This window comes from Muscardinus avellanarius, assembly GCF_963383645.1.
Source record: "Muscardinus avellanarius genome assembly, chromosome: 3".
In the NCBI taxonomy this organism is placed as follows: domain Eukaryota; kingdom Metazoa; phylum Chordata; class Mammalia; order Rodentia; family Gliridae; genus Muscardinus; species Muscardinus avellanarius.
In genome coordinates this window covers 36,732,473-36,759,521 of record NC_137788.1, presented here as the reverse complement: position 1 = coordinate 36,759,521, position 27,049 = coordinate 36,732,473, and the positions used below count along the sequence as shown (strand labels likewise).

Below are 27,049 nucleotides of genomic sequence, written 5' to 3'. Positions count from 1 at the left end.
AGCCTCAAATGGCCCAAGAAGTTGCTTGCAGAAATTACCACTATGTCTTCAGGATAAAGATTGTCACTGAAGGAGCCATCATCGAAGTTGACTTCATAGAAGGTCTCCGTGGTGAGCCTGACCACCTCACATTGGTAGAAGCGCCCGTTCTTATGCTTGCTAATCACCTTCTGGCCTGCAGTGATGCTCTGCAAGGCCCCCTTGGCACGCTGGAAGAAACAAGAGACTCGGTTACTCATGCACTGAGCCAACGGGCCAGGCAAATGGAGACCAGGAGACATCAGTTACCCTTTATCAAGAGAAGATGAGCACAGGAATGGAAAAGTAGAAAGGACAGAAAAGATGGGAGCTGAAATAGATCTTTCCAGAGACTCACACTTCCTGGCCAGAAACACTGGCCCTCCTGAGCTCCCAGTCTAGAGCTGGTCCTTACATCATGCTTTTACCCGAAACTCCTAGAACATAGCCAGGCATGGCAATGCACGCTTGAAATCCCAGCATTCGGGAGGCTAAGACCAGAAGATCTCAGTTTGCGGACAGCCTCAGCTACTTAGTGAGGCTCTCCGCAACTTAGTGAGATCCTGTGTCAAAATAAAAAATAATAAACAGGGCAGGGAGTGTAGCTCAGAGGTCAAATGCTCCTGGGTTCCATCCCCAGACCCGCAAAAAAAAAAAAAAAAAAAAAAACACAAAAAACAAAACTCTTAGAACATATCCTTCTGACTTCCCTGGAACTAACCAAACAGCACAGCATGTGCTAATGTAGAGTGTACAGAACGGAGCCCCTGAGCAGAGACTGAACAGTGGCTGCGGGCCTGGGCCCCAGGCACGTTCTCCTGAGGAGCTCTGACTACCCCAAGAGCAAGGCGCAGGGACCAAGGTCCTCGGCGGCATACAGCCAACTGCCCCGTCCTACAGCCCTGGTGGCTGCGGCCCTTTCCTTACTCTTCTCCACCAGGTAGGGGGGCTTACTGGGAATCAAACCCAGAAAATTTTGCCTCTAGGCTATACCATGAGCCCTATTTTATTTTTTATTTTCAGAGTCTAAGTTGCCAAGGCTGGCCTTGAACGTTCTATCCTCCCGCCTCAACCTCCCCAAAACTGGGATTACAGGTGCGCCACACCTAGCTCTCACCATTCTCATTCTGAACTTTTGTTTGTTTTGGTACAGAAATTGAACACAGAGGAAGCATTCTACCTCCTAGCTACACCTCGATTCCTTTTTTATTTCGAAACAGGGTCTCTCTAAAAGTTGCTGAGGCTGGCCTCAAATCTGTGACCCAAGTACCGGGATTCAGGCTTGTACCACTATACCCAGCTTCATTCTGAACTTCTTGATGCAAATGGGATCACAGAGCACATGGTAGACTCATGTCCATCCATTCCCTACAAACTGCCCTAGTGCCGGGCGTGGTGGCGCACGCTTATAATCCCAGCCCTGGGGAGGCTGAGACAGGAGGATCGCACAAGTTCAAAGCCAGCCTCAGCTACTGAGTGAGGATCTCAGCAACTTAGTGAGATCCTGTTTCCAAATAAACTATAATAACAATAATAATGATGATGAAGAAGAAGAAGAAGAAGAAGAAGAAGAAGAAGAAGAAGAAGAAGAAGAAGTAGTAGTAGTAGTAGTAGTAGTCGTCGTCGTCATCTGGGAGTATAGCCTGGAAATAGAAAAGCCTCTGGGTTCCACCCTCATTACCACACAAAAAAAAGCCCTAGTACTCTGACCAACCTTAGCAACTTGGTGAGGCCCTTTGCAACTTGGTGAGACCCTGTTTCAAAATAAAAAATTAAATAAGACTGGGGTATAGCTCTGAGGTACGATGACCCTAAGTTCAGTCCCCTATACCAAAAAACAAAAAAATGCATAGGCAGTGCACAGACCCTTCTGTGGGAGCATGTATGGCAGCCTCACTATCCCTGGGCCCGTCTGCCACACATGTTCCCACAGAAGGGTCTGTGCACTGCTGCTCCACGGCTGAGATAGCATTCCCAGTCACTGGCATCCCTCAGTGTCCACGCACTGACACCTTTCCTTCCTGCCCACTCCCCTGCTCCCCTTAACCTGCTCTCGTTACCCACCAAGCTTCTTTTCATTGGGCAAACTGCATGTTTACTATCTGCCTATGCATTTTTTTTGGGGGGGTACAGGGGACTGAACTTAGAGTCATCATACCTCTGAGCTATACCCCAGTCTTATTTAATTTTTTATTTTGAAATAGGGTCTCACCAAGTTGTAAAGGGCCTCACCAAGTTGCTAAAGCTGGTCATGAAATTTCCATCCTCCCATTTCAGCCTCCCAAGTACTAGGATTACAAGTGTGCGCCACCACGCCCAGCTCTCTCCTATGTATCTTTCTACCAGACCACATGCGCAATGTAAAGGCAAAGACATTTTTGTCTTGTCTACTGATAAATTCCTAGCTTCTAAAACACAATGGAGTCAGGTGTGGTGATGCACACCTGTAATCCCAGTACTTGGGAGGCTGAGACAGGAGGATCACAGGTTTGAGGATAGCCTTAGCAACTTAGATTTCAGCAACCTATCAAGACTCTGTTTCAAAACAAAAAATAAAAAGGGCTGGGGTGTACCTCAGGGGTAGAACATCCCTTGGTTCAAACCCTGGTAACATAAAAAGAATAAAAATAAAATACATAGCATCCTAGAACATAGTTGGTGCTTAATAAACAACTGAAGACCAAATAAGTAAAAGATGCTCAACAGCAGCCCACTTCCTTACAGCACCAGCAGCCCACCACTACTAACGGAAGCAGGTGAAGTACTCATGCTAGCCACAAAACCTCGAGCCTGTTCAAGACCAAAATCTGATAATGCCATCTCAGGCTTTTCCTCCTCCAGAGCCGCACTCTAAACCCGTCCCCCTATCTCAGCCTCCCAAGTACTGGGATTACAAGCGTGCACCACAAGCCGGGCGTGGTGGCTCACACTTGTAATCCCCGCACTTGGGAGGCTGAGACAGGAGGATCGCACAGGTTCGAAGCTAGCCTGAGCTACTTAGTGAGGCTCTCAGCAACTTAGTGAGACCCTGTTTCCAAATAAAATAGAAAACAGGTCTGGGAGTGTAGCTCAAAGGTAGAAAGCCTCTGGGTTCTATCCCCAGCACCACAAAAACAAACAAAAAACAACAAGCGTGCACCACCATGCCCAGCTTATTTTTCAGTCTTTCTAAGGTCTCACCCATACCACTAACCACTTCTTATGCTCAGCAAAACACCTTCATAAAAAAGGAGGGTCCAGCCACCCAACAAGGACTTCTCTGTTTCACCAAATGGTGGTGCTAAGTTCCATCCCTGAACTGGCTCTGCCATGTTCTTCCTTTGATCACTGTCCTCACCTCGGTGTTCAGAGTCTGTCTGGTGGTCTTTTCCAAATTAGATCGAAACTCACTGATGGCAGACTCTTCCCAGCTAGAGTCTGGCTGCTGCCCTGACTACTCCTGGGGCTTCCCAGCTTGGGGCTCAGTGACCTGCCTTCTCCACAGCAGTGTGTGGCCATCCTGGCTTCTTCTGTGGAGCTGTCTCTGCATCACACCCTCGTATCTGCTCCTCACCTGGGCACCTCCAGAGCACAGTTCCTAGCTCAACTACCCTGCCAGAAGCAGACAGCTCCACATCTTCACCTAGGTGCTGGCTGAGTGCTCAACCAGAGACTTCAAAATCTACACGTCCAAAGCCAGGCATGGAGCTGGGCGTGGTAGCACACACTTGTAATCCCAGTACTTGGGAGGATAAAATGGAAGGATTTTCAGGTTCAAGAATAGTTTCAGCAAAAAGTGAGAGTCTCATTAACTGAATGAGACCCTGTTTCAAAAAAATATAATAATGATAATAAATAGGGCGGGGGGGGGGTGGTATAGCTCAAAGGTAGAATGCCCCAGGTTCAATCCCCAGTGCTATTAAAAAAAAAATCCAGCCAGGTTTGGTGACACACATCTGTAATCCTAGTATTTGGGAGGCTGAGACAGGAAGATCACATGTTCAAGGACAGCCTCAGCAAGTAGTGAATGAGACTCTTATCAACCTAGTAAGATCCTATTTCAAAACAAAAATAAAATAAGCTGGTGTGGTGGCATACACTTGTAATCCCAGCATTGGGAGGCTGAGACAGGAGAATCTCGGTTCGAGGACAGCTTCAGCTACTACTTAGTAAGGCCCTTTGCAACTCAGTGAGACCCTGATTCAAAATAAAGAATAAAAAATAGGGCTAGGTTGTAGCTTGGGGGTAGAATGCTCCTGGGTTCAATCCCCAGTACTGCAAAAAAAATAAAAAATAAAAGGACTGGGGGTGCAGCTCAGAGGTAGAATGCCTCTAGGTTCAATCCCAAACCTGAAAAAAAAACTACACATCTTTTCCTCTTTTTGTTCATTCCCTCTCACTCTCCCAGCAAAACAGCCCTGCTCCATGTCAATTCCTGACTGTAGCCAGCAACATAGATGAGCATCCTTCCTGTCTCTGGAGGGAGTAAAGAAAGCCATTGTCAGATTCAGTTCGAATTCCTGTTCGCCTTCCTCTCTCCCTCCCCTCATCCCTTTCCCCAGTGTAGCCAACACCATGTTCATTCAACCTATTATAGGCTCAAGAGTTAGATATGACCTCAAAGCGCTGCCTATGGGTCCTATTTCAGACCTCATTCTCTCGTAGGCTACCTGGTTTCTCTGCCGTAAATTCTAAAATCCTCTCCTCAAACAACTGCTTGGAATGATTGTGAAAAAATACACTTCAGGCTGAGTATGGTGGTACAGGCCTTTAATCCCAGTACTTGAGAAGCTGAGACAGGAGGATTACAGGTTCAAGGACAGCCTCAGCAACCTATCAAGACCCTTGAAAAAAAAAAGACCAAGAAAAAAAAAAATAGAATAAGCTGAGCATAGTAAGACACTTGTAATCTGAGTACTTGGGAGGCTGAAACAGGAGGATCAGAGTTCCAGGTCAGTCTCAGGTACTTAGGTCTTCTGCAACTTAGTGAGACCCTGTTTCAAAATAAAGAATAAAAGAATAGGGCTGGGGGTGTAACTTGGAGGTAGAATGCGCCTGGGTTTCATCCCCAGTACCACAATAAATAAATAAATTAATTAATTAAATAAAATAAAATAAGATGAGCTGGGAGATGTAGCTCAGAGACAGAATACCCCTGAGTTCAATCTCCAATAACATACACACACATGCAATTCAGTAGGGATGGTGGCATACACCTGTAACCCAATACTTGGAAGGCTAAGACAGGGAAGATCGCAGGTTCAAGGCTAGCCTTGGCAACTTAGCAAGACTTTGTTTCAAAATAAAAAATAAAAGCAGCTGGGGCTGAATGTCCCTAAATTCAATAGCTGTCCGTGTGTGTGTGTGTGTGTGTGTGTGTGTGTGTGTGTGTGTATACATATATGTATCAATACCTATAAACATATATGTTATATATACATGCATACATACATACACACATACACACACACACACACACACACACACACACACACACACACACATAGTTTAGAATCATAGCATTCAAGCTGGGTGTGGTGGCACATGCTTGTAATCTCAGTACTTGCAGGCTGAGATAGGAGGATGACAGGTTTGAGGCCAGATTCAGCTACTTAGTGAGGCAGCTTACTGAGACCCTGTTTCACAATAAATAATAAAAAATAGGGCTGGGGGTGTAGCTAGGAGCTAGACTGCTCCTGGGTTCAATCTCCAGTTACACACACACACACACACACACACACACACACGCGCGCGCGCGCGCGCGCGCAAATCATAATATTCAAAAAGTTCTCATCCAGTGGAAGAGGTCAGACTCCTAAGCTTGGCATCCAGGGCCTTCCCTCCCCATGTGCCCAGAACCAGTTGTGAGTGTTCCTTCTTCCAAGACTTGCTTCTTCTGTTTCTGAAGCCCTGCATGCTCGCCTGCTTGCAATTCCCTATTATTCAAGACCCATTTCCATTGCCACCTTCTACCCAGACCATTTCCTAATCCTCCGGCTACTATGCCATGCATCTTTCTCTGCACTTCATCATCAGAGAAACGCAGAAACGTCTACTCATGGCAGTTAACAGTGCGCTGTCAGGAGCTCTCAACATTTACCGAGCTTCTGCTATGTCCCTGGCAATGAGTTAAGCAAAAAGAACAGCAAGTTAAGATATGGACCCTCAGAGTTCATCCCGGAGAAGCAAGTGAGTAAACATAATCTAAAGGGATCAACCAGGAGCATTTGGTATACCAGAGATGGACAGGGGCCGTCTCTTAATCACTTACTCATTAGCACTCTGCAGCAAAAGGCATGCTTGAAACGTGTGCTGACACGATCAATGGGCCACCTGCAGAGAAAATGATCCTGAAGCCTGTCAAGAGGACCCTAGAGTGGCACCCTCCCTCACCTCTAAATTGGGAATTCTGTGCCGAAAGCAGGTGATGAAGACGACAAAAGGCCAGTCATCCGGCTGCATCATCACTCCGGCAGCCTGCGCGCAGCTCACGTGGAAGGCAGTTGGGCACCGGCCGTGAGAACACTGCACACAGCAGCCAGCGTTTCTTTTCCTCCGCTTCTTACAAAAGACACACTTCTGCGCACAGGGAAAGGAAGTCAGTGATTCCAGGAAATGACAGTCCAGCTGCCTCCAACTGTCCCCCTTCCAAACACGAGAGCCAGGTGAGCAAGGGCCAACCCTCCTCCCAGGACATGAGGCACGCACATGCTGTTCTCATCTCACACCTAACCATGGGCAGTTGAGTCATTTAATCACAGGGTAGGAATCACAAAATGACCAAAATAAAGGGGTAAAGGTGGCCACTGGCCATGCAGAAAAGCACTCTTCCCCTCCACCCAGGGAATTACAAGAAGAGTCATGGTGGGGAGTCTATACCCGTCTCTTATTATTCCTTACCAGTTTGAAGCGGGGTAGGGGGATTTTGCTCACGTCCACCGGGCTTCTTTCTGCAATGTTGACAAACCTGGCTTCCAGGATTGCCACAGCACATGAAACGTGGACCCACCTGGCAAAGGCAAGGCCACAGTCACCTCTGATCTAAGGCTCCATGGTCGGCCAGCCAGTTGTCTGTCTGTCCTTCCTTATTGGTAGTCCTGGGATCTATTTATTTTTTATTTTATTTTTATTTATTTCTTTATTTCTTTATTTTTGCAGGTCTGGGGATGAAACTCAGGGGCATTTGACCTCCGAGCTACACCCCCTGCCTGTTTTTTATTCTTTATTTTGAAACAGGGTCTCACTAAGTTGTGGAGGGCCTCACTAAGTAGCTGAGGCTGTGTGCGAACTGCGATCCTCCGGTCTCAGCCTCCCAAATGCCGGGATTACAAGGGTGCGCCACCACGCCCGGCTCCTGGGATCTATTTATCTACTTGTGGTACTGAGAACTGAAGCCAGGGGTATTCTACCACTGAGCTATACCTTAACTTCTACTTAATTTATTTTGAAACAGGATCTCACTACATTGCCAAGACTATCCTTTTTATTTTTTTGGTACTGGGATTGAATCCAAGGGCATTCTAGTTACAAGCTACACCCCAGCCCTATTTTTTTTTTAATTCTTTATTTTGAAAGAGGGTTACTAAGTGGCAGAGGGCCTTACTAAGTAGCTGAGGCTGGCCATGAACCTATGATCCTCCTGTCTCAGCCTCCCAAGTACTGGGGTTGCAAGCATGCACCACCATACCCTAGTAAAGCTAGCCGAACATCTGTGATCCTCCTGTCTCAGCTTCTCAAGTACTAGGATCACAGGGCATGTGCCAACTGTATCCAGCTCCTGTGGCTTTAACTTTTTTTTTTTTTTTTTTTGGTGGTGGTACTGGGGTTCCTGGAAACCCTTCTACCTCCAGGCTACACTCCCAGGCATTTTATACTTTTTTATTTGGAAACAGGGTCTCTTAAGCTAGCGCGGCTGGCTTTGAACCTGTGCGATCCTCCTGTCCCCACCTCCCAAGTGCAGGGATTACAAGCGTGCGCCACCACGCCCGGCTTGTTTTTTTTAAGCAGGGTCTAAATCAATGTGGGTCTGGTTAAGTTGCTGAGGCTATCCTCAAACCTGTGCTCCTCCTGTCTCAGCCTGAACTCAGGATCTTGCTAAGTTGCTGGGGCAGGCCTTGAGCCAATACTCCTCCTGTGTCGGCCTCCCAAGTACTGGGATTACAGGCTTCTGCGGCCTTTCCTTTAAGGCAGCCTGCCGACAGTGCTTCCTCTCTCACCTCCTGCCAGGAGGGTGCAGCCAGAGGCGTCACCACTGAGCACTGTGGACACACTGCCCTAGGTGAGGGCAGGTCATTCTGCTTATATTACTCCCTCAGAGTCTGGTAAATCAAGAAGAGCCGCAGCTGCGTATGGTGGGTTTCAGGGTGAGGATACACTGAAGGGCTCTACATGGGGCTCTTACCACAGGACCTGTGTACGTCCTGCAACCCCCCCCCGCCGGTGCTCACCGTCTCCCGACACCTCTGCTCAAGCCTCTTCCCCGAGGCTGAATGACCTTTCCCTGCTGTTCCCTTGATCCACAACAGACTCTGTCTTTAAGAACTGGCCCAAACCCCGCCCTACTCTGAGCAGCCTACCCAATGAACATCCACAGAGAATTAAAGTAAGCTCTGGGCATTTAGGGAAACCCACATGTGCCAAGGTAAGAAAAACTAAGAAGCTGAAAGCTCTTAATGAGGCCATGTTGGGGGCAGAGCCTGCCCTAGCATGCAAAAGGCCCGGGGTACAAGCACAGAGGGGTCCCAGGGAAGCAGTCTGTCATCCTGGTGGGGCTGTTATGTGGGAGTGGGAACAGACTTGTTGTGTGTGGCCCTGGAGGGCAGAGTAGGGACTGAAGGGCAGCGGCGAGAAGCTCATACAAAGCCAATTCCAGCCCAGTCAGGCAACTCGGGGGGACACGATGGCCTCAGGGAGTGGTTCAAGTGCCTTTCAGGAGGGGAGGGGCAGCAGAAGAGCCACCAGCTGCACTGACAAAGGGTGCGAGGCCAGGAGCCAGGTCCCATAGGTTCTCCCAGGAAGCACACGTTCACCACCGCTGCCACCTACCTGTGGGTGCCAATCCCTAGGCAGTCAGCCTTTCGGGGTAAAACCTCAGCATCTTGGGTTTCTACCTCAGAGCAAGTAAATGTTTAACAAGACAGAGAACAGAGGCAGCACTGTGTGAGAGTGAGCTGTGGGGTGGCTGAGATGCCCAGGACCCCTCAGCGGCCCGCGCCCTGAGAATTCCTGTCCTCTACTAACAGCAGGCCTGGGCTGGGGAGTTTGCTAACCCTGGCTGTCACAAGGTCAAGGTGCACTTGTCCAGCCTGAGGAGTGCCTGCACCATCTTTGCTAGGTCCAGTCTTAGCTGCTCCAAAGGTTAAAAGTGGAGGTGGAAAAGTCTGGAATCACTAGGCTGCCTGTTAAACCTTGTCTTGGCGATTCAGCTCCAGTGCCACACACCTTCGGGGGGCCAATCAGAAGAGAACTGCCCTTGCAGGATCACTGAGCGGCTTCAGCACCGAGCTACACTTCCTGGGGCTGCTCAGAACTCACCTGTCATCATTTGCTCTCTGCAGGGCTCCTCCTCTTAATGAGCATAAGCAGCAGTCCTGCCCAGAAGGGAAAGGAAGAAAAGTGGTTACCACCAAGTCATTAACAGCCCATCTGCTTTCCCCTCGACTTCCTGCGGGCAGCCCTAGCCCAGCCTGAGAAAGCAGTGTAATGGCAGGCGGGGCTTCAAGTACGTACCCTGCAGCCAGAACTCCCTTGTAGGAGACAAAGGCCACTTGTGGCTAAAGTACACAAGTGTGTACTTAGCACAGCCCTCTTTGGCTGCTACTGTTCATAAAACTTAAGCAAAGTCATCAAAGCTGCTCTGTGCAAACTGGAAGCACACTGCAGGGACCTGCTTCCTGCGTGAGGTAGTGCCACGCTCCAAGGATAAGGACGGTACAAAATGAACCATTCAAGCCCTGCTCTGTGGCTCCAACCCCACGACTGAATTTTTTTTTTTTTTTTTTTGGTGGTACAGGGGATTGAATCCAGGGCCACACCCCCAGCCTATTTTATTTTTAACCATGAAACAAGGTCTTGCTAAACTACTGAGGGCCTCGGCAAATTGCTGAGGCTAGCCTTGAACCTGTGGATCCTCCTGTCTGCTGCTGAATCTGGCCTCAAACCTGAGATCCTCCTGTCTCAGCCTTCTAAGTACTGGGATAACAGTAGTGTACCACCATACACACCCAGATTTGCTGAATTCTTTAAAGGGGGTTATGGATGCTCCAAAGGACCTCTACCTGGTTTTCATTCAATGAAGCAAAACAGATTCTGCTGTCATAGGACTTATCCTCACAGTATGTATGCTCTGACATCACTGTACCAGGCTCTGTGTGGATTCCTGTGGACATAAAGCCCAGCGTAGAAGAGCCTGGCCCTGGACATACTCCAAGTCTCTCAGGAAGACAGAAAGAATGTGGGAGTACTCACTTCCTCCAGGGCATTGGCTGAACACCGAGAACACATCCAGTCTTCAGAAGCCTTTGCAGGGGGAACCCCATAGCAACCTAACAGGGACACCAAGAAGAGCAAATTAAACCCTGAGGTCAGAGTCAGAATGTGGATTTGCAATTCTTTTCCACAGATCACCTCCCAAAGCCATCAAATCTTACAGAAACACCTGAATTTTAGGTTGGAGTCCCCAGGGCTCAACGATACACTATGGCCCAGGGCCTCAAAAAGTCAAATACTGTGGATTTATTGGTACAAACACCTAGTAGGTATCAGGGCCCGATCCTCTCTGAATATGTACAACCCAGAGGACAGCACAGAGTTGACTGGTGCCAAGTACAGATGCCTGGAGTCCCAAGCACACTACCACTCAGCAACAAGCTCCCCAAGAGCACGCAGGCAGCTCCTGCACCAGGGGCTGGTGAGGATGCCCAGTGAGGATGCCCGTGCTCCTGGGGCGGGACAAAGGGAAAGGTGAGAGGCACTCACTGGCGTGTACCCGGACACTGCACTTCTTGCAGGAAACCAGGATGCTGGTCCCATCCTCCTCAAGGTAAGGGGTAGAAAGGTTGATGTCCGTGCTGCAGCCAGTTGAAGTGAAGCACATTTCTGGAATCAGTGGCTTGGTCCTCTGCTTCTGGGGGCCTGATTCTGAAGCATTCCCGCAGTTCTGACTAAGGCCTCCAAACTCGACCTGAGGGGAGAGAACAAGCGCACGGCACGGTGAGCAGCGCCTGTGCCCTCGGCTTCCCACCTGCTCCATCAGCAGAACACTGGCTCTCACTGAGGGGACTACGGCTACGGCTCCCGGGTGCACAGCCATTATCCCAGAGCTACTAATTGAAGCTACCGCTAATGACTCAAATTCAATTTCTCACAGCAGCATCAAACAAAGGCCCCTAGGGCATGACTGAGAAGAGGGAGCGAGGTAAGAGGCAACTGGGATTTCAGTCTTCCCATACCAAGTAATAAAATGCACTGAGAAGTTAGGAGCAAGGCTGCCGCTGTGGGCTCCCATGTGCTGCACCGCATGGCGGCCCCACCACGCGGGGCAGGAGCTCCTAAGGGGTCAGCACTGATTGCCTCTAATGGCCCATGTCAGAGGTCACCTGAGCTGCAACACCGTCACAGGGCTGGAGCCCCACCTGTGCTTCCTGGCTCCAGGCCCTGCCAGGAAGAACATTACGTCCACGTCCTTCTCTCGTCAAACTATCCTGCCTGCAACTGTCTGCCGGCTCTGCCACTGGATGGCACCCTTACTCCCACTCCAAAGATAGAGCCCAGACACCTGTTAACCAGAGCCTACGCCATCCCTGGAACTCTGACCCCCACGCCCTAGATCTGCTGACTCGAACAGCCAGGCCAGTCTCTTCGCTCACACACCACGGCAAACACAGTTCTCTGTTTTGCTTTCTGTCAATGGAAAGTAGCGTCACTGGTCCAAAATGTGTTGGCCTGAGGTTCTGACCTTCAGCAAGCATGAACCTGGGGCTCTGCTGGCCTCGGGGCAGCCATGCCAAGGTAACTACCACTCAGCGACTGCTTACCCACCTGCCTCTTCTGCAGATCCCTGCTGACCTGGTGGAGCTGTCTACCTGGCACCTACTGCTTTGAATGCCTCCTGGCTTCCTCGCGCTGGACCGCAGGGATCTGTGATGGTAAAGCCATCGAGGCACCAGCGCAACAGAGACACAGCTCGGCTCAGTGTCTCCTCCCTGACCTGGCCCAACCTGGCTTCTCCCACCTGGATCCTCCAGCCACTGGCCACGCCCAGTGATAGTGGAAAAGATAAAAAAAAAAAATTTACAGTACCGCACCCTAAATGGCCTGCATGTCACCTGGCAGGAGAGTCCAGACTAGGACAGTAACAAAAAAGCAGATGTTCTGCAAATGGTGCAAGGGAGCCTGGGCCACACTGTCTCAAAGCACCCTCCAGGGAAAACTCAAACGCTAGGTTATCTGCCCGAGCAATGCACAGGTTGCCAGGGGAGGACACAGGAGGGCCAGGAGAAGGGGACCTCAACCCAGGATGACAGTGCGCTTGAGGTACACGATGGAAAAGAACTTCAGCCCATGTCAGGGACTGAGGCACAAGCAGAGATTCATTTAAGAAAGCAGGATTACACACTGAAAGGGAAAGAGCGAGTGAGAAGCAACCAGCTAGTTTGGGGTGTTAGTTTATAGAGTGACAGTCAGTAGGGGCTGCAGCAGAGGTGAAGCCAGGGGTGGAGCTACACAATTTCCCCCCAGTTTTCCTTGCGCTGATGCACTGCCCCACACCCTGCAACCTTCAGGGGCAAGGGTATGGGCACAGGGACTGCTGGGTCACTCTCATTGCCGTTTTACAGCTCATCATCTCATGGGTGTTTCCTGCATTCAGAATGTTCATGGGCACTTCTCTTGAGATGTTTTGTCTCTGCATCCCAAAATTCCTGTCCCACACACAGGGCAGAGAGCACTAGGAAAAAAGCCTGTCCTAAGACAGCTAGTGACAATATATATAATTGTACCACAACTAATCCAGGCTTCCTCTGGCTGCTGGCTGTATGGACAAAGAGATGGAGTGGGCCTACCTGATGGTATGTCTGGAAGATCATACAGACAGCGCAGTGAGGATCCTGCTGGGCCATGGCCTCGTTGAATTCCTTTTCAGCCTCAAAGTTCGGGGGCCGGTTCTGCCACAGTTGGCTCAGGGGCTTGGCCCAGGTCTCTTCAGCCTCTTCCTCAGGGGTCAGCTGCTCAGAAGTCTCTAGAGGAGTAAAGAGGAACCCGAGTCAGCACCAAGCCTGCATGTGAATGGCTCTGCCGGGAGAGCGGGTAAGCGCAGCCAGTTCCCTGGTCCTAGGTTTGAATGAACCCAAGACTTCTAAGAGCGAGGAAGGGCAAGGGCAGAGCGATCACCAACAGACTCCTTCGGTACCTTGAGGACTGTGGGAGTCCTGCCGTACCCTCCTTCAGCCAGATGCTTCTGGTTTCTACTCTGCCTCCTGCCCAGGAGCTGAGCCTGCCCTGTTCTCCTCGACAGCTGCCACATTCAGCCCTCTGCCCTCCTCAAGGACAGCAGAGTAAAACAGTCTTGCTTTACCCTGTTGTTAGCTGCCTTCAAAATGTCAGCACGTTGGGTCCTTTCCCTTGAAGAGTTTTCCCTTTCTTTGCACTGAAGGGAACCAAGGGTAGAAAACAACAGGGAACTGGCGATCCTTGGTCAGGACTCTCCAGCTCCCTCTGGAAAGGTCAGTGGGTATCCGCCTATTCTGGGCAGAGTTCCCCAGTCCCTCCTGGCTCAGCCTCAGAGGAGAACAGGCCCACATGTCCGTGATGAGTCCTCATCCCAGTCCTACGACGTAATGCCGGGTCTGGACCAGAGGCGGGCAAACAACAGACTTGTGTGCTGAATCTGGCGCTCTCAGGAAGCTAAGAAATTTTTTTTGCATTTTTAGAGGGTTGGGGGACAAAAGAATAGAAAACCATAACCCCAGAGACCAGTAAAGCCTAAAATATTAATTCCCCAGTCCTGGTCTCCACAATAAACCTGCATCCCTTAATGCTTGCTAGCCAGCAGGGTGCACAACTCATCAGCCCTCACCACCACCTGGGGAAGAAAAGTCCCCTCTGGGTACATCTTTCCAGAAGGGTTCTACTGCTGAATGGAAAACAACTTCTCTTACAAAACAAGATGTAAGTGATAAAGATGCCGTCCACCAGCTCCCAGCACACATAGGGTAGAGGAGTAAGGAAGACCCAGGATGATTCTGAAGGTCCAGAGTGAGGGAGGGATCTCTGGCAAAGCAGAAGCAAATATCAAGTAAACTGATTTCTTCAGAATTTCCCAATGTGGAGGAGAAGCAGGGGGCAGAGGGGACACACAAGAAGCCACAACTGCCATGCCCTTCCTGGTTAAGTGTGGCCAAAGTATGGCCAAAGCAAGCCCAAGTAAGCGGGGCCTGTCAGGAGGCTGGCTCTGATGGCCCAACACACGAGGCGCCTCAGGGATCACTGCACGGGGCTGCACAGGCACCAGTGACCCCAACTTACACCTCTCCAATGACCTCTCTTCTTCCCACACCAACGTACTTTCCACGGCTCCTGAGATCTCTGCAGACACACTCGCACTAGATTCCTGTCTCTTCATTTCTGGGATCTCTAACTGAGCGCAGATACACGGCTTTCTACTCTGTCCTCACCATCATGTTCAATCTGAAGGGATGTGGCAGCTGTCATTGTGTGCAGCCTCAATGAAGGCCGCTGTAAGGGAAGGAGGCCAGCGCAGACAATAAAATCACACCCTAAGAGCCTCACTGTTCAGGTCCAGTCAGGAGCCAGGGTGCCGAAACCCAAGCATGGATAGATGTGCTTCTCTACTATGGCCCAAACAAGAGCCTGACTGAGATAGGAGGAAGAAACAGAAACAGACAGGCTCACAATCACAACTAAAAAGTGAACACACTGACATCTGTTCTACTTACAAAGTCAAAAGTGGCCAAAATCTAGCCGGGCATGGTGGAGCATACTTGTAATCCCAGCATTTGGGAGGCTGAAACAGGAGTATCATGGTTCACCCACACCCTCAGCTGCTTAGTGAGGCCCTTTGTAACTCAGTAAGACTGTTCCAAAATAAAAGAATAAAATATAGGACTGGGGTGTAGCTTAGAGGTAGAATGCCCCTGGGTTCCAGCCCCGGTTTTTTTTTTTTTTTTTTTTTTTTTTTGTTAAGTGGCCAAAATCATTCCACAGTGAGGGAAGATGTTCACTGTTTTAAGTGCAGGAATCAAAATTTTAACAGTTTGTGAACGCAAAACATCACAGAGCCTTACAGTTAAGCCGTGTGCATTCCATTCAAAATGTTATTCATTACTGGGGGTGTGGGGACGGCTGCCTGTAATTTTAGCACTTGGGAGGCTGAGACTGGAGGATCACGGGTTTAAGACCAGCCCTGGCAACTCAGCGAGACCCTCAACAACCTAATGAAACCCTGTTTTCAAATAAGAAATAAAATCAGGCTGGGGGTATAGCTTGGAAGTAGAATGACTCTGGCTTCAACCCCCAGTACCAAAAAAAAAAAAAAAAAAAAAAAAAAAGGCTGTAAAATGTATTCCTGACACAAGCAGAACGGGTCTGGACTTAAGATGAAGGGCCCAGGTGTGATGGCAGTGCAGTCTTTATTTGGGGACAATCCTTCCTAGGAGAGGTCTATTGGTGCATTAAAATGATCTAGCCAGGCATGGTGGTTCACGCTTGTAATCTTAGCATTTGGGAGGCTGAGACAGGAGGATCGCGGTTCACGGCCAGCCTCAGCTACTTAGTGAGGCCCTTTGCAACTCGGTGAGACTGTTTCAAAATAAAAGAATAAAAAATAGGGCTGGGGTGTCTCTTGGAGGTAGAATGGCCCTGGGTTCCATCCTCAGTATGGCAAAAAAAGTAATCTGGTGACTGCCAACTTTTCAAGGGATGCAGCAGATGGGCCTGTTGGCTGTACACAGATGAAGCTACAGAGAGAAAGCAGTAAGGCAAATTCACAGTGACACCGCTACTGTAACCACTGCTGAGCACACATGGAAAGCACACAATGACTCCATCCTAAACATTTTTAATCACAAAAAAGTTGAGGGAGATTATACTATGATCTATTATGTTATTTTTTTACAAGACAGACACAAACATAACTTAGGTATATATAGAAAAGTCAGAAAGAGCCAGGCGTGGTGGCCCACGCTTGTAATCCCAGCATTTGGGAAGCTGAGACTGGAGGATCGTGATCTGTGGACAGCCTCAGCTACTTAGTGAGGCCCTCTGCAACTCAGTGAGATCCTGTTTCAAAATAAAGAATAAAAAATAGGGCAGGGGTGTAGCTCGGAGGCTGAATTCAGCCCCTGGGTTCCATCTCCAGACCCGCAAAAAAAAAAAAAAAAAAAAAGAAAAGTCAGGAAGAAAGCATGCTAAATGTTTACAGTGTTCATCTTTTGTGGATAGGCATATATGGGTAATTTTCTTTTCCTCTGTATAACATTTTCTGCTTTTTAGTTTTCTAAATCTATGTTACTTCAAAGTTTGAGGAACAGAGGGCATGCGAGTAGGCTGAAGGGTCTGGTGGGGCTGGAGCATGACCTCAGGAGACCTGACTCTGGATCCGGCCACTCTTCTGACTCTACGCTCTCCAGGGCTGCTCCCCCACCCAGCTTTCTGCTGAGGAACACTGCAGAGATGCAGCACGGATCCTGGATCAGGAAGGAGGGGACAGGGTAGAAATGGGCCTGGCACTAGTCAAGAGCAAAAGGCCAAGGTGACTGCTGTACTGGGGCTCAGCGCACATCTTCCTGAACCTGGGTCCAGGCAGCACAGGAGACCAGTCTCCGCTATTGTCAGTTGCCCCAGAGCTTCAGAGCCACGTGTCCTGCCTCTCCTTGCGCATCCCTGATCCTCCTCCTGTCCCCCTCCTTCCTCTGCCCATGTGGCCCAGCCTCCGCTCGCCCCTCTCTGCCTTCTCCTTGAGTGAGCTCCTCTGTTCTAACAATATAAAACAGCACCTCTGCACCACCCCCATCTACCTCCTCCACAGATACTGCGCTCGGGATGCCGAGACCCAGCCAAACTACAAGCCAGGGGCCATCGATGCATCTCTCCCGCTTACTGAGCAGCCTCAGGGCCCCAGCCAGCACCAAATCCAGCTGACCACTTCCACTACATCCCCTTTCCATCCTGCCACCGCCATCCCCGGCCAGCTAGAGACCACTATGAAGCCCAACTGGCCCTCTCAAAGCCACCCTCAAGATGCCATCAACACCAGGAACCATCTTTCTGATGTCATTCTGACCCTGTCATTCTGCTTAAACAGTCCCTTTGTTTCTTTTTGTGGGGATCAAACCGAGAGGCATTCTAACTCTGAGCTACACTCCCAGCCCTACTTTTTTGTTTGTTTGTTTGTTTGTTTGTTTGTTTGTTTTGAAAGAGAGTCTCTCTAGGTTGCTGAGCGTCTCACTATTTGTTAAGGACATCCATAAATCTGCAATCCTCCTGTCTCAGTCCCCCAAGTACCGGGATTACAGGTGTGCACCACCACACTGGGCTTGAATGCCTGTGAGGAAAAGTCCTCACTCTGGGCTCAAGCGTAACCCCATCCACGACCTGGCCTTGTGCCCAGGATGCTCCTCCAATCCGCCTGCCACTCACTCCCCAGCCTTGGCCTTGAGCTCCAGACACAGCGAGGACTCCTCCATACTCCGCTCCTGTTTCTCTTCTCCACGCTTATTCCTGCTGTCCCCTCTGCCTGGCCTGGCATCTCTTCTTCCTTCAGCTGTTTGGCCCACCACTCTAAGGGCACAGACACATCTTAGTCATTGAGCTCTGTATCCACATGGCTGACACAGGGCTTGGCCTCGTTGACAGAATTTACTATGCCGAGAAATCAGCCTCGTATCTCCCAGGAGAAGAAAGGAAAGAAGCTGCCTGCAATTACGCATGTTAGGTTCATTCCATGATACTCAAACTGAGAATGAGATCTGGTTAGCAAATTAGATACAGAAGGCAATCCTGTCCTGTTTCCGGAGTGTTTGGGAAAATAGCTAAGCCAGGTCCACCTCACCCCTCAGCCTGGCCTGCTGATGCTCTGTCAGAACAGGTGCCAGTGTGCCGAGCTGCTGTCGTCCTAAAGAGGCCACGACACTCACCGTCATCGCTGACGCAATCCTGCAACACGAGCGGGTGGTGGCGCGGGAGCTTGCTCAAGGGCTGACGGCGACCCTTGGACTTCTTACTCTCCTCCAGGGAAAACATGTATTCATCTGCAACCTGAGCAAGGAAAAGGAAATCAAACTGGTCTTTCCCTCAGCTCGGCACACAACACAGGTTAGTCTTAAAATGAAACCCGTGGGAGAGAGCAAAAAGAAATATATCAAGAAATATAAAACCAAACAGAGGAAATGCCAAATGAGCCAGGCACAGTTGTCCATGTCTGTAAATCCTGTGACTTGGGAGGCTGAGGCAGGAAGATTACAAGTTTGAAGCCAGCCTCAGCAACTTACAGAGACTTTGTCTCAAAATAAAAACTAAAAAAAAAAAAGGACTGAAGATGTAGCTCAGTAGTAGAGCATCTGAGTTCAATCCCCAGTACCACAATAGAAAAAAAAAAAAAAAAAAGAAAAGAAAAGAAGAGCCAAATGATAATACCATGCAAATTAGTCTATTCTAGGCTTATTGTAGGATTTTAGGGCCTAAAGTGAGGTTCCTAGCCTTCCTAGAAACAGACTGAAACAAATATATCCAAGCAAATCAGATGCAGTCATTGTAAAAGAGGAGCCCAGTTGCCCCTTTTCTTGGACCAAAAGGTCAGCAGCACTGGTGACAGTGTGCCAGGCAAGAGGGCCATCCAGGGTGAGGGTCCAGAGGACATGCAAAGGGGCGAGGGACACTCGAGCTATCGCAGCCTCTGCGTACCGTGCAGACCTCAGCTCTCATGGGTACTGATAACTCCTGAGTCTCCTATTCTCCAGGGAAGACCCTGAGCCAGGACAGAGTGCATCAACAACCCTGGCCCAGCTGCAAAGGGAAGGTTGACTTAACACTGCATTTACATAATGCCAGAGCAAGTGTAATTAGGTTTAAGATGTACAGGACTGACTCAGTAATACTACAGAAGAGTTTCTTTTTAATCAACACACTTAAAACTTGGTCATACTGACATTAGGAGACGAGGGGTTGGCAAAACCCATTAAGCAAGGAAATGAGCCCTGAAAGAGGGCTACTTTGCAACAGTGACAAAAACTAATGCCTTAGAGTTCTGCAGAGAAGTGGCAGCGCTTCAGTGCCGCTTCAGAAAAGGTGCTGTGAGCTCCTGGGCTCCATGTGCAACTACGCAGAACTCCAGAGCTGAAGGACTGAAGACACAGCAAATTCTGCCCAGACCATCTACAGGCAGAATACAGCCCAGTACTCCAAACAGAACCTTCACCAACAGGTTTCAGTGTCCATCTGCTCATGCACTAAAAAAGTACATATTGAGCACATACTGCATGCACAGAAAGGTCTTCCCAGGAAAGGAAAGAGGTGTGAAGAAATGAACTGGGCCCACATGAGCAAGTGCAGCTGCCCTCACCGTGCAGGACAAGGCGGAGGAGTGAAGGGGGTGGGGATCTGATGTCCACAGAGACCTGCACAATCATTCCCAATCAGCCTGCGACACGCAGACTATCTACATTGGTAGTTTTCAAGATGTACATGAGGAAGGTAGCGGCGCAGCTCAGTGGTGCAGCATTGCCTAGCATGCACAAGCCCTCAGGTTCAATCTCCAACACTAATGAAAAAACGTCCATCAGAAGAGCCTTCAGGAGCATCCCTCAGAAGGGATGGGAAGCCGGGCGTGGTGGCGCATGCTTGTAATCCCCGCGCTTGGGAGGCAGAGACAGGAGGATTGCGCAGGTTCGAAGCCAGCCACACGCGCTGGCTTAAGAGACCCTGTTTCCAAATAAAAATGTAAAAATAGGTCTGGGAGTGTAGCCCGGAGGTAGAAGGGCTTCCAGGAACCCCAGTACCACCAAAAAAAAAAAAAAAAAGAAGAAGAAGGGATGGGAAGAGCTCTGGGCCTCGCTCCTTTCCAACCACTACAGCTTTGCCTTTTACTTTTTTTTTTTTTTTGGCAGTACTGGGGGTGACCCAGGGGCATTCTACCTCCAAGCTAAACCCTCAGCCCTATTTTTATTCTTTATTTTGAAACAGGGTCTCACTGAGTTGCAGAGGGCCTCACTAAGTAGCAGAGGCTGTCCGTGAAGCACGATCCTCCAGTCTCAGCCTCCCGAATGCTGGGATTACAAGCGTGCGCCACCACGCCCGGCTTGATTTACATTTTTTAAGTGAGTAAGATTCTGCGTAAAGACAGAGTTCTTTAGTTAAAACAAACTGGAAAGCCCATACTTCTGAAGCTTTCTGATACCGTTACCATGTCAATGAATTTAGAAACAGACACTCCAACCTACATACACTTAGTAATAAATTATATAAACTAACATACATGTATTTTAAAACAAAAATAGGCTGTAAAAGGATAGATAAAAATAAATTTTGCTGGATGCAGTGGAACATATCTGTGGTGCCAGTGCTTAGGAGGCTAAGACAGGAAGACCAGAGGTTAAAGTATAGACTCAGCAACCCTTTAGGGAAACCCTCAACAACTTAGTAAGACCCGTTTCAAAATAAAAAAAATAAACCGGGAATGGTGGTGCATGCCTGTAATCCTAATACTTGGGAGGCTGAGACAAGAGGATTGCAAATTTGAAGCCAGCCTCAGCAACTTAGCAAGACTGTTTCAAAATAAATAAATAGTGGGTGTGGTGGTACACACTTGTAATCCCAGCATTGAGAGGCTGAGACTGGAGGATCGTGGTTCACGGACAACCTCAGCTACTTAGTGGAGCCCTTTGCAACTCAGTGAGACTCTGTTTCAAAATAAAGAATTAAAAATAGGGCTGAGGATGTAGCTCGGAGGTAGAATACCCCTGGGTTCCACCCTAGTACTGCAAAACAAACAAACAAACAAAAAAACCACACACACACACACACACACACACACACACACACACACACACACACACACTGTAACTGTACCTGGTCATGGTGATGTGGGCCCTACAGTCCTAGCTACTTAGAGGACTAAGGCAGGAGGATAACTTGAGCCCATGAGTTAATTCAGGATCAACCAGGGCAACACAGAGAGACCCTGTTAAAACACACACACACACACACACACACACACACACACAAGCATGCACGCACGCACTATTAAAATAATGGGAGTGGCTGAGATTATGGGTGGAAGATAAACTAAAGATCAGGCTTTCAGGGGACAATGGGATGAAGAGAAAAGAAAAGAGAAGGCACAGAAGCACTCGGGTAAGAATTTCAGAAAGCCAAGGCGGGCAGCTTCGTGGGGCGGTGACCAAAGCACGCAGAAACAGGGCGGTGTCAGGACTTGTTTTGGGGATTAGTTCCAGCAAGGAACCTAGGAGTGAACACATCATAGCACCTAGATCCAAGAAGAGCAGAGGAAGGAGCAAGACCACAGTCTGAGAAGGAATGTCCTCGAGGACTGAATTTTGGGGTAGGGACTCCAGAAGTATGGAAAACGAGGAAAGCGGCTTACAAAAGGGAGATATTAAGATATGTGGAAGACAGAATAATGGCCCCACAGAGGCCCCACATCCTCATCACTAAGAATACATTATGTTAAAATGACAAAGAATTGAATTAAGGCTGCTAATCAGATGACCTTCAAATTGGGGATTATCCTGGATTATCCGGGCAGGCCCAATGTCATCATAATTCAGAGAAACAGAACACTGCCCAAATGTCATGATGTGAGAAGGCTTGGCTGGATGTTGCTGCCCTTAAAGATGGAAGAAAGTCATGAGCCAAGGTTTTAGGGTAGCCCACAGAAGCTGGAAAAGGCAAGTACACAGAGGCTCCTGTAGAGCCCCAGGAAGGGCCGCAGCCCTGTGCAGACCTTAATGCTAGCACAGAGACCCACTGTACACTTCTAAACTCAAGAACTATTTCCATGTGTGTTGAGGGGGTGGCAGTAGGGACTGAACCGAGCACCATTCTACCTCCAAACTACCCTCCAGTCTTATTTTATTTTTTACTTTGAAACAGGCTCTTGCTAGGTTAATGATAGTCTCACTATTTTCTGCAGCTGTCCTTGAAACTGCAATCCTCCCGTCTCAGCCTCCCAAGTACTAGGATTACAAGTGTGTGCCACCATGCTCAATTTGAACTCAAGAACTATAAAATGATAAATATGGCTGGGCGTGGTGGCACACACTTATAATCCCCACGTTTGAGAGGCTGAGAGGGGAGATCATACAGGTTCGAAGCCAGCCTCAGCTACTTAGTGAGACCCTGTTTCCAAATAAAATATTTTAAAAATAGGTCTTGGAGTATGGACCAGAGGTAGAAAGCACCTGGGTTCCACCCTTAGTACCACCAAAAAAAAAAAAAAAAAAAAAAAAAAAGATAAGTAAGTGTGGTTATAAGCTTCCAAGTGTATGGTAACTTGTTATAGCAACAATAGAAAACTAATATGAATTAGGAGGTGGACGATCTGTCTCCAAGTACTACATCCAAGTACTGGAGACAAAAGGAGTTAAGATAAAGAACAGCAGAATGCAGCTTTGAGAGCCAGGCATGGTGGCGCACGCTTGTGATCCCAGCATTCGGGAGGCTGAGACAGGAGGATCGCAGGTTTGCTGCCAGCCTCAGCTACTTAATGAGGTCCTCTGCAACTTAGTGAGACCCTGTTTCAAAATAAAGAATAAAAAATAGGGCTGGGGGGAGCGGTAGCTCAGAGATAGAATGTCCCTGGGCTCAATCCCTAGTACCAGAAAAAAAAAAAAAAAAAGCTTTGGATGCTAACATGATGGCATACACTTGTAACCCCAAGATTTAAGAGGCTGAGATAGGAGGATCGCAGGCTTACAGCCAGCCACAGGGACTTAGTGAGGCCTCCCCAACTTAGGAGACCCTATTTCAAAAAAAAAAAAAAAAAACAAGCTGGACAAGGTGGTGGGTGCATGCTTATAATCCTAGTACTTTGGGAGCCTGAGACAGGAAGATTGCAGGTTCGAGGACAATCTCAGCAAGTAGTGAGACTCATCAACCTCGTAAAACATGGTCTAAAATTAAAAATAAAATAGGGTTGGGGTATAGCGCAGAGGCAGAATGCCCCTGGCTTCAATCCTCAGTACCATACACATACACAAAGAAAAAAGAATGCAGCTTTGGCAAAGGAGGATGCCTCTATCCATTTATTCCAAGTGATCCCAATTCACCAGCGCATGTTCCCAGTAAACTAACCTCGATGCCCTGGCAATGCACAAACGGATGACATGATATCTAACTCTGCAACCCAGCCAGCGGGAGAGCTCGTGTCCCTGCTGGAAACCTGTGTCTTTCCACTACCATCACACTGTCTCTGACCAAAACAGTTGGGGCTACTCAAACACCAGCATCTTCTCACGCTTTCTACTTCCTGGCTAAGTACCCCTCCTGCTGCAGGCTCCCACGGCCTCCCCAGGGCTGCCCTTTCCTGGGATGGGCTCTAGTTTCTAAGTCCCCTCAGCACGTCACACATGGAGCTGCTCATTCAGATCTCAGTCCATCACCGATCTGTGTGAGCACAGGCAAGTAGCAACACCGGCAGTTTAATAGGGCCAGCAACCTCGCCCCAGCGGACTCTGCAGAGGAATGGGACAGCTGGTGGTGTTCCAGGCCCTGCCTAAGGGAGAGCTGAAGCTCGAGGCACTAGAACTTGCTCGCTCTTCTAACATCTGGCTCCCAGAGGCAAGGTCGATGCTCCTGATGAGGCCTGTTCTGTACCAAGAAGAACCAACTGCTCTCCAGCCTTGGGTTGGAAACTCATTTTTTCAATGCGGCTTGGGGGACTAACAAGAAAATTCTAGAGCATGCACATGCTATGGTTCATTCTGCTTCATTCTGAATGAAAGCCCCACAGCTCTGATACTTCAGCAGTGCACCAATCAGAACACTTTCAACGAAACTGCAGCTTATCAGACTTCCCTATAAAAAAAAAAAGGCCCTTGACACTGGGTGTGGTGGCAGGCATCTGTAATTCCAGTACTTGGGAGGCTGAGACAGGAGGACCGCAGGTTGGAGGCTAGTCTCAGTAACTTAGCAAGCTGATCAGCAACCCCGATACTGCTTTAAAACAAAAACTAAAAAAGGGGCTGGGGGTATAGCTCAGCGGAAGAATGTCTCTAGGTTCAATCTCTTGTACCAAAGAAAACAAACAAAAGAGGCCCTTGACCGAGATGGTGGCATATTCACTGAACAGCACGCAGCACCAATTATAGCCTGGGAGATCCCAAATTGGAGTGGGGAAACGCAGCAACTTCCAAATATAGACATAGTGCTGTCAGACCTCTCTAGGGATGGACACGCTGGCTTCAGGCCTCAGGTCTCACTATCAGTCCCCCATTCCGCCCAATCAATCAGTCCTGACATCGGCTTCTAACAAAAACAAACTGACTCCCCAGGCCCTCACTCCACGACTACTGACGTCTCATTGGCCAAACCCTGGGAACGATGCTGGTGCCAAGAACTAAGGATGAATGTGGCACGCTGCCTAGCTTCTAGAAGTTTATCTTCTTCACCAGCCTGTGACGACTGCACTGGAGAGCAAAATACTGGAGAGTTTCAAAGGACAAGGAGAACTGGACAGGAAGCAGTGAGGTTTCCAGGAACAGTGGCTTTCCACGAGGCTGGCTCACACTGACGGCCGGAGAGGACAGCCCAGACACCCGTCTCCTTCCACCTCAAAGCCAGCTGCACCCGGTAAAGGCTGCACAGCAGAATCAGTGTACTGACTGCCACTGACCTGTACTCTAAAACAAGGTTAAAGTGGAAAACTGTGTCATGTGTATTTTATGACAACTTATAAAAATAAAAATAAAAAACCCTATCTGCCACCACACAGTTCCCCTTGTCCTTCTACCTATGCTGGGATCCTACTCTCACTCACCTCCTTGGATGTTCCCAGGATCTAATCACTACCTTCTCTCCCCGGATTTTTTTTCTTTTCTTTTTTTTTTTCTTTTTTCCCCAATACTGGGGCTTCCTGGAACATTTTAAAGCCCAGAAACCATGTCATTTCTTCCCTACAATCTCAAGTACTGGGATTACAGGTGTACACCACTATGCCTTGCTCTTTAGGGTATATTTCTTAAAAGGGGGAAAATAACCACTATGCCATATTATACCTGACAAAATCATAGGGGGCTTTTGGTACTGGTGAGAGAGTGAGCTCATTTCAGGCCATGCTGAGTGCCACCTCTCCGTGAGGTAGGTTAATGTGATGCACATACACAGACATGAAGGTCAGGAAGGGCCTGTAGTTTTGGGATTCCCAGGAGCATATCGGCAAGGAAGAGCATGCATAGAGTGAAAAATCTTCAGTGTGGATGGGGGTAGAGGGTCTAGTTAAAAAACTGAGAAGCCAGGAGTGGTGGTACATGCTTGTAATCCCAGCATTCGGGAGGCTGAGACAGGAGGATCGCAGTTCAAAGGCAGCCTCAGCTACTACTTAGTGAGGCCCTTTGCAACTCAGTGAGCCCCTGTTTCAAAATAAAGAATAAAAAATAGGGCTGGGAGTGTAGCTTGGAGGTAGAATGCCCCTGGAGGTAGAATGTTCCATACCCAGTACCACAAAAAAAAAAAAAAAAAAAAAAAAAAAGAGGAGTATCCAGAGGTCAGAGAAACAACAAAAGAAATATGTCCAGGGCCAAAGAATAAAAGAATTATGTCCAGGGCCAGTGGAGGAGAAAGATTTAAGACAAAGGGAGCTATGGCTAGTACACCTTGTATTAAAAGGCAGGAGCCTGACAAATGGGGGAGGTTGGAAAATACTGAGAGAGCCGGGCATGGTGGTGCACGCTTGTAATCCCAGCATTGGGGAGCCTGAGACAGGAGGATCGCGGTCCGAGGACAGCCTCAGCTACTTAGTGAGGCCCTCCACAACTCAGTGAGACCCTGTTTCCAAGTAAAGAATAAAAAATAGGGCTGGGATGTAGCTCGGGTAGAATGCCCCTGGGTTCCATCCTCCAGTACTGCAAAAATAAAATGTTCAGGAAATAAAAACTGAATGGGTGAAGCAAATGTGGCAAGAACTATTAGATCTAAGTAGTATCTATGGGCTCATTGAATTATTCACTTTGCATCCTTTCTGTTTGCATTTAAAAGAATGTATCGTGGAAGTTCTCAGTCTCCAAACACAGTTGGAAAAGGAACCTTCAGCTGTTTCCCACAACACAATTCTAAAGCCCAGATGCGTCACAGCTAACCAGACAGAACCCCAGGTTCGTGCCTTTTTTTTTTTTTTTTTTTTAAATACTGGGGATTGAACCCAGGGGCATTCTGCCTCCAAGCTACACCCCTAGTCTTACTTTTATTTTGAAACAGGGTCTTGCTAGGTTGATGAGTCTCACCACTTGCTGAGGCTGTCCTTAAACCTGTGGTCCTCCTGTCTCAAGTTCCTACATACAGAGATTACAGGCATGTACCACCAAACCTGGCTTTTTTTTTTTTTTTTTGCAGAATTAGGGGTTGAAGTCAGGGGTGTTCTGCCAGTGAACTACATCCTCAGACTTTTTTATTTGGACACAGAGTCTAAGATGCTGAGGATGACCTCTAACTTGTAATCATGCCCTAGCCTCCCAAACAGCTGAGATTATAGTGGTACACCACTGCCCTGGCTTGTTCTGGTTCTTGACACACTCTTACCTTGCCCAAGGCCCCTTTCAGTTCTATATGCCTGAGACAAAAGAAACCTCTGCAGATCTCCACGTGCTTTGCCTTTGGTGTGGTTTAACAGGACCATGCGGAACACACTCCTCTCTCCCCAATTCTGGCTCTGATCTCATTCTCTCCACCTGGTATACGCCTCCCAACTTCTGTACTGAGCCAAAACGCCTCCTTCTCCATTGCTGTCCCAAACTCACCCCAACCACAGGCTAAGCTGCCAGTTCCTCCAGCTGGTGCTACATCACCTATTACCAAGTGCTGGAAT

The 27,049-nt window shown here is 48.6% G+C and overlaps 1 protein-coding gene across 2 annotated transcripts in view; it reads right to left on the bottom strand.

Annotated features, from left to right (window-relative positions):
- The window catches only part of KDM4A (lysine demethylase 4A), a gene marked incomplete at both ends in the record, with an annotated part of 57,755 nt that overhangs the window by 6,540 nt on the left and 24,166 nt on the right, over positions 1 to 27,049 (bottom strand). For both annotated transcript variants that reach the window (XM_080692402.1, XM_080692403.1), the window contains 8 exons: positions 39 to 209; positions 6,391 to 6,576; positions 6,898 to 7,006; positions 9,532 to 9,587; positions 10,465 to 10,541; positions 10,975 to 11,179; positions 13,059 to 13,234; positions 18,150 to 18,270. In XM_080692402.1, the coding sequence (XP_080548528.1) occupies positions 39 to 209; positions 6,391 to 6,576; positions 6,898 to 7,006; positions 9,532 to 9,587; positions 10,465 to 10,541; positions 10,975 to 11,179; positions 13,059 to 13,234; positions 18,150 to 18,270 (1,101 nt within the window). The remainder of the gene's footprint in view (positions 1 to 38; positions 210 to 6,390; positions 6,577 to 6,897; positions 7,007 to 9,531; positions 9,588 to 10,464; positions 10,542 to 10,974; positions 11,180 to 13,058; positions 13,235 to 18,149; positions 18,271 to 27,049) is intronic.